The following is a 7,494-nucleotide window of genomic DNA, read 5'->3' on the forward strand; positions in this document are numbered from 1 at the left end:
TGGAAGAGAGACAAAAATTGAGAATCTCCCAATCTCTTGAGAAAAGAAATCGAATAGAATGAACTTCATCTCATTTAAAAGTTGAAAATAAAATTCCCTCGAGTCATTGGCGATTTCGGCGCATCGTGCCCCCCTCTCCTCTATAGATAATTAAGTTTAGGTGATAATGAAGAATCATGAGTAATTTTCAATGAGAATAATTAACTTGATGATTGTATGTTAAGGACAATGTACGAGTAGTGGAGTATTGAGTTAATTCTGTAAGTGTTGTAGGCATAAAACTGATGAAATTATCAATAAATAAAATTACAAGATGACGGAAGGAGTGATTTTTTAAACCAGTGGTGATACAGTTGTGATGAAATGTAGAAGATAATTTTTGCTCCATTCTTTCTACACAAATTAACAAAAAAATCAGAACAATTAAATAATATATTGAGTTTCAAAAGGACAAATAAATCGTCACAATGAAAATTTCAATTATAGATAATAGAATGTAAAGTCATTCAATAGAATAATAATTCTAGTAATGAAATAAAAAATAAATAATTTTTTTAATTCCACGATAAAATAGTTTCAAACCGAAACGACCAGCGGCCATTTTGTGCACCCCAATCACTCAAAATGGCGTCGAAAAATTTGGCGAATGTTTTCTTGAGGTTTTAAATATAATAAACATATTCCATCCCCCAGAAATAGTTCTAGATCTCAGAATTTTTGATGAAATATAGATGAGAAGTTTTCTCATTCTTTCCACTGAAAAAAAAAACAAAAATTTCAGAGTAAATGGAGTTATTCTTCCTTTATTCATGTTCGTAGACACAAAACAATAGTCAGGCCCAATGCCTGTATATTCTTCTCACTAAAGAGAAAAAAAAAATTGCTCTTTTACATCGTAAATTCGCCCATAATAATTCCAATATTCTCATTGGTTTTGCATCTTGTATCCATTCTTATTTTTCATCTACAGTAACAAGAGACAATTTCACTGCATTTTATATACACAAACTTACATCATACTTAAAATCGATTGTATGTCAGTTAACTGGGGATGAAGGAGAGAAAAAAAGCACCAAATCAGAATGTATTCATCATTTTCTGTGCAAATTTTTGAGCTTTGCTTCTGTTTCCAACACCAAGGGATCATCACAAACAATGATAGGGCAGGGATAAAGTTGAACTTGTACACAGGGAGTCTCAAGTGAATCCAAAATAGATCTAATTCATTTAAACAACTGCACAGATGAATGTAAAAACAATCAACTACAGCATCGACGCATAATGATTCACTAAACTCCACAGCAGATGCACAATCATCATCTGAATTCACCGGAACGTTGATTAATCCCTCAACCAAATAATGCGCATGTCTCGTGTGATTGTGGGTGGGTGAGGACTCCTAAGAATGATTTGCGGAGAACATATTCGACGGGGGGAAGGGAGGGAGGGGCCCTGAATTAATTATATAACATTTAAGATGATGGATCGATAAGTGTTCCTCATTCATTTTTTTTTCTTCCTTCGTTCGGCTTAAAGGAGATCCTCTCATCAATCGAGGATGAGCTGCTTCGGCTGTTCCCAGGTGAAACCATCTCGTCCGAAGTGACCGTACGTGCTAGTCTGTTGGTAAATTGGCCGTCGAAGATTCAATTCTCTGCAATAGGATTTTTTATTGAATTTATTAATTTATAAATAAACTAATAAATGAATTAATTAATTTTTATTTAATAAAATTAATTAGATTTAATGTATTAATTTATTAATTCATTATTTATTTATTCATTCATCAATTTTTTTAATTTTCGAAAGTTTTAAAAATTGTTTTTTTTTCTCGATAACTAAAAAATATTCTGAATTGAGTGAATGATGGCTTAAAAAATTTGTATGCATGTCCTTTTGATCGAGTTCGAAAGTGAAATTCTCCCCTATGAGAAGTTAATTTCAATTTTGAATTCCAACAATTTTGCGTTGATTACAAAAAAATTGTATAATTTAAATAATTTTCGTTATTATAACACGAATTATATTCGTTATATTCCTTAATAATAAAAAAAAGATCGTGACAATAGGAATTATATGTGCAATGCAACAAATTTCATTCTGAAATAATTCCATTCTAAATTTCCACATGAAATTTTCGATTAAAATCATCTTTCTCAGTTTGTTTTTCACATCATGGCATTCAAGAGTAGCAAATACAAAGCATAAAACATCATTGAAAGACGATTATCAAATGGGGGAGTTGTTTTCACGTGTCGCTCATGAATTTTTGTCACAAAGATTAATTAACTATTTAAAAAAAAACACTCACTTGACTATCTTTCCGGGGCGCAGGTCAAAGTTTTTGTTGACAATGCCCAGTAACTTTTCCTGTGGCAACTTCGATGTTCCATAATCGAAAACTGTGATGGATAGTGGCTCAGCAACCCCAATGGCATATGAAACCTGAACGAGGCAGCGTCTGCAGAGACCAGCCTTTACCAGTGACTTGGCAACCCATCTTGCTGCATAAGCCGCCGATCTGTCGACTTTGGTGAAGTCTTTCCCCGAGAATGCTCCACCACCGTGTGCACCCCAACCCCCATAAGTGTCGACGATTATCTTTCTTCCGGTCAACCCAGCATCGCTCTAAATAACAATTGAAGTTATGTCAAGTCAAAATTGATTTCGATCAATTCGACGATTTTTTTTGTTTTAAAAAAAATTTAGGTAATTGTTATTTCAATTTTTTTAACTGACTGTTGACATTACTTTGCATTCTATTGTTTATTCATTCTACTTTTATTGAATTGATGAAACAATTGAGAAGTTTCATCAAAAATTGATGAAGAATTGGAATTCATTTTGGAATTGGAATTCATTGGAATTCATTTTCATTCATTTATTCATTTTTTGCCTCCGAATGGATGTTTTGGCAAATTTAAGGTTAAACTAAAATTCAATTTTTCATACAGTTTTGAAGAGATTGATATTGTTTCAAAAATTAATTTTTCAACGAAATAATACGCAAAATTTTGATGGCATTTCAATTGATTGAGTATTATGACATCGAAGATTGAAGAAGAGAATAATAGAATAAGAATTTTAAAAAAGAGAACCCATTTGGAAGCAAATGACTAATTTATTAGCAACAATTCCTGTACTCATTCATCAAAAAAATGCCATTGATCACTTTTTTTATTACGCGTATGAATAAAATAAATTAGGTAAATATACTACAAAATAATACTAAAAAGAATGAATGAAAATGACGTCAATAAAAAATATAAAAAGAGAATAGTGAAATTAGAATTTCAAAAAAGAGAAGCCATTCGAAAGCAAATGACTAATTTATTAGCAACAATTCCTGTACTCATTCATCAAAAAAATGCCATTGATCACTTTTTTTATTACGCGTATGAATAAAATAAATTAGGTAAATATACTACAAAATAATACTAAAAAGAATGAATGAAAATGACGTCAATAAAAAATATAAAAAGAGAATAGTGAAATTAGAATTTCAAAAAGGAGAAGCCATTCGAAAGCAAATGACTAATTTATTAGCAACAATTCCTGTACTCATTCATCAAAAAAATGCCATTGATCACTTTTTTTATTACGCGTATGAATAAAATAAATTAGGTAAATATTACAAAATAATACTAAAAAGAATGAATGAAAATGACGTCAATAAAAAATATAAAAAGAGAATTGTGAAATAAGAATTTCAAAAAGGAGAAGCCATTCGAAAGCAAATTGCTAATTTATTAGCAACAATTCCTGTACTCATTCATCAAAAAAATGCCATTGACTTGTTCTTATTACGCGTATGAATAAAATAAATTAGGTAAAGAGGCTACAGAATAATACTAAAAAGAATGAATGAAAATTAATGATTTTATACCTGTGGTCCACCAATGATGAAAAGTCCACACGGATTAACATGAAAAATGGTCTTTTCATCGAGGTACTTAGCAGGTATGACTTCCTTGATGACTTTGTCCATAACAGCTCTGCGTAGTTCATCAAGTGTGATTTTTTCACTGTGCTGAAGTGATACAACAACAGTGTGTACACGAACCGGTACGCAAGCCCCCTGGTCCATCATATATTCGCATGTGACCTATTAAAAATAACACGTGTAATCTATTTCAAGCCCTGAACAGTTGTCATCATGTGCGAAAAAATTTTATAGCAAAACCTAGTTAATTGGGTAGAAAATTCTGTTGGATTTTTATTCAATTTTCCATTATTTTTCTGTACATTTTTTTTTTAATTTCAATGTTTAATGGAATGGTCAATTTTTATGCAGAATATAGAGATATTTCCTATAGAAATTCCTCGACTCAAATTTTCCATTTTTTAATTTCCTTCCCTCAATAGAATGAAGAAAACAAAAAATTTATATCGTAGAATTTTCAATCGAAATTTTCTATAGAGAGGGCCTAATAAAGCTGTGAAATTCTCCAATAGAATCATGAAAAAAATACTAGAAATTTCAGTAAAGGTTGAATTAAAATCCAACAATTTTATTTCTACGAAATTTCGTGTTCAATTATCAGTAAAAAAATCATCATAAATACTTGTGTCTTGGAGTCTGGTCTTGCCCACCATAATTCGCCATTTCGTCTGAGTTCCGCAATTTTTTGATTGAGTTTGTGCGCCAATACAACAGTCAGTGGCATGCACTCATCCGTTTCATCGGTTGCATAACCGAACATTAACCCCTGTTATTAAGAAAATAGAGTTGTAAGTTCATGTACAGCGATAACAATGGTGTTGAAATGAATATAAAGTAGACAAGACGAGAAGAAAGAGAATTTCAAAGAATTATTGGTGTATTAATTATGCAACCGTGCCGTCAGAGCAAAAATTGTCACGATGGCAATGGTTTATCTGTTAATGGAGTCTTGAACTTTCACCTCTTAACGTTAAATTGTTACAGTTGGGTTACTTGACACTGAAAATTAAATAATTCTCAACCTCATCGAATTTTAGGGAAAACTGGACGATCTACACTCGTCAATAACTCGAGATTGGCTGAGTGAAAATTTCCAATTTTCCGTTCATTTTCAAGGGTGAAAAATAATCTTGAAAATGAAAGAAAAATCATGCAAATCGCATCGTTAGTTCGGAAGATATTGAAATTTCCAGAAAACTAGTTGCATGCCAAGACCATTTTTTCATGCATCAATCCTTATTTTAGTGATCAAATTAGTGGGAATGGTGAATGTTCACAGGCTTTCTACCATCTACTCCCGGGGCTTCAAAAATAACAATATTTAGTCACATAACGAAATAAAACTACAAGAATCAGTGCAATATACAAAGCAGAACTACTGAAAAAAAAAATTGAAACTAAAGATTGAGCAAAAAAAAACTACAAAATTGATTTCATTTTTCACAATTGACCTGATCGCCTGCACCGACTTCTTCGTCGCTACGATTCTGATGCACCCCAGCCGCGATATTTGGGGATTGTGCATCGATAGCCATAAGCACACTGCAAAGTTTGTAGTCAAAACCTGTTGGAATTATTTAAAAAATAACGTGAGAATTGCCCTCGTCCGCAGGCCATGGAGCGTTGATTCGTCGAAAAAAAAAAAGAAGTTTCACAAAGAAAAAAATAAAATAAAATAAAGATCCCTAAAATTCCGGTTTTATCGCACAATGAAGGGTTATCGAATGGTGAATGGTGGCAATTATAAAAATCATCACATATTCGCATTAAATCGTCAACTCTCCCAGACGTTATTTCGAAATTGATGAGCATACCGATTAAACCCAGTTGATTAATAAATGTATCCCAATGATTTGATGAACGTAATGACTGATTAATTCTCCTCATGAAACACGCACACATCGTCTGCAATGTGAGCAAAACATCCTGAGATGCAGTTTAATCATTAATCTCCCATTTTTATAATGTTTTTTTTAATTATTTTTGTTGCTCTGTGGCACGGGCTGAGAATGGATTATGTACCTGATCACCGGCACCCAAGTCCTTCTCTTCCCTGTCCACATGTACACCGCCAGCAATATTGGGTGATTGTTGTTCGATCGCCACCAAAAGGTTCAACGTGCGCCAATCAAATCCTGCCACCACCATTTACACTTTTACGTTTTAATTAAATTTTTAGGGGTATTCTGAGGCGTATGAAAATTTCATCTCACGAACCGATGATTTTTATCAATGAATTGCGAAATTAATAAAATAATGTGAATGATAACAACATAATTTGTCAATTGAAATGCTTAATTGTCACTCTCAGCTGTCTTTTGACATCATGGCAATCAAGAGTAGCAAATACATTGTCAAACATCATTGAGTGACTTTTGGAATTTTATGAGGGAGTGAGTGATTGGTGGGTTAATAGAGGATTTATCGTACCTTTGGAGGAGTCGTCGTAACCAATGTGATTGACTGTGTCTCTGACGATTTTCTGGTAATCCACCACTGCTTTTGAGGTAATTTCACCGCACAGGAGGATCATACCAGTTTTGGTGACGGTTTCTGTTGGTATTTTTATTAATGAGTGTGAATTAATGAACTTCATAATCGATTAATCAGACTTGGAAGAGAATTGAGACCCGAATGGACAATTTATCATGACAACTGACGATCTCACAGCCATTAGATAGGGGAGGTTGGGGTAAAACGGACGCTTTTGACTTTTTTTTAAATATTAATGAGAGGTTGAAATGCTGATAAAATTTGATATATTTTTTTTTCAATACAAAGAACAACTCTTTCCCTTGTGACGAGCCTAAACTGAGCTCGATTGATAAATTGATAAATTTGTTTTGAGTTATGAATAATTTTTAAAAAGTCCAGTGTCCAGTTTACCCCACCCTCCCCTACATCAAACTATTAATTTGCAATTTTCTCCCTATTCGGTTTACTTCTCGATATTATTCAAAAACGCTTTTTGAAAATTTTTATTTTTTTTTCAACGTTTTTTTGATTGTACAATCACAAGTTTTGAAGACTCCAGGGCTAAAACTGAATGGCAATTGAAGAACATGCCAGATTATCAAAATAAAAAAAAAATGTCAAGGCCACGTTCGAAAGATGAGACACGCGGGCCTTAAATAGAATTTTTTGGGAAGAAACTAACGTTTTTGGGGATATCGCGTTGCTATGAGCGTATTTTCTCTTTTAGAATGCAAAAGATTTAATTATTGATGACTATTGATTTTTCTAAAAAGATGGTTTTGATTTTTTCAAGGCCCGGGTGTGCTATCTTTCGAATGTTATCTCCATTTTTTTATCTTTCGTAATCCAAAATTGTCAATTGAGTGGTACATCATGTAGAAATTCCCAAAAATTATGATAGAATGATAAAAAAATAGAAAAAATTCTGAACTTTTTCAAAGAACGTTTTTAATTGAGATTCAGAATGAGTTGAAAAAAGTGGAAATTACAAATATCTGATTCGCTGTGGCAAATTATCTATTAGCTGTCATTTTCCATGGTGGATAACAAAACACTAACTCCTCATGGGAAGTGAC

The 7,494-nt window shown here is 32.6% G+C and overlaps 1 protein-coding gene across 4 annotated transcripts in view; it reads right to left on the reverse strand.

Moving 5' to 3' along the window:
- Positions 1–775: 775 nt before the first annotated feature.
- Positions 776–7,494, reverse strand: part of LOC107048167 (S-adenosylmethionine synthase) — a 16,833-nt gene continuing 10,114 nt past the window's right edge. For 3 of the 4 annotated variants that reach the window (XM_029126762.1, XM_015271222.1, XM_015271223.2), the window contains 6 exons: positions 6,374–6,496; positions 5,395–5,507; positions 4,566–4,709; positions 3,887–4,105; positions 2,312–2,628; positions 776–1,654 (listed from right to left, as the gene is read on the reverse strand). In XM_029126762.1, coding sequence (XP_028982595.1) covers positions 1,549–1,654; positions 2,312–2,628; positions 3,887–4,105; positions 4,566–4,709; positions 5,395–5,507; positions 6,374–6,496 — 1,022 coding nt within the window. In that variant the 3' untranslated portion in view covers positions 776–1,548. Of the gene's footprint in view, positions 1,655–2,311; positions 2,629–3,886; positions 4,106–4,565; positions 4,710–5,394; positions 5,508–5,965; positions 6,079–6,373; positions 6,497–7,494 lie in introns of all 4 variants that reach the window. The other variant, XM_015271221.1, reaches the window with a different exon arrangement.

The sequence above is a fragment of the Diachasma alloeum genome, unplaced genomic scaffold (assembly GCF_001412515.2).
Source record: "Diachasma alloeum isolate Michigan unplaced genomic scaffold, Dall2.0 Dall_scaffold_00185, whole genome shotgun sequence".
NCBI lineage: Eukaryota > Metazoa > Arthropoda > Insecta > Hymenoptera > Braconidae > Diachasma > Diachasma alloeum.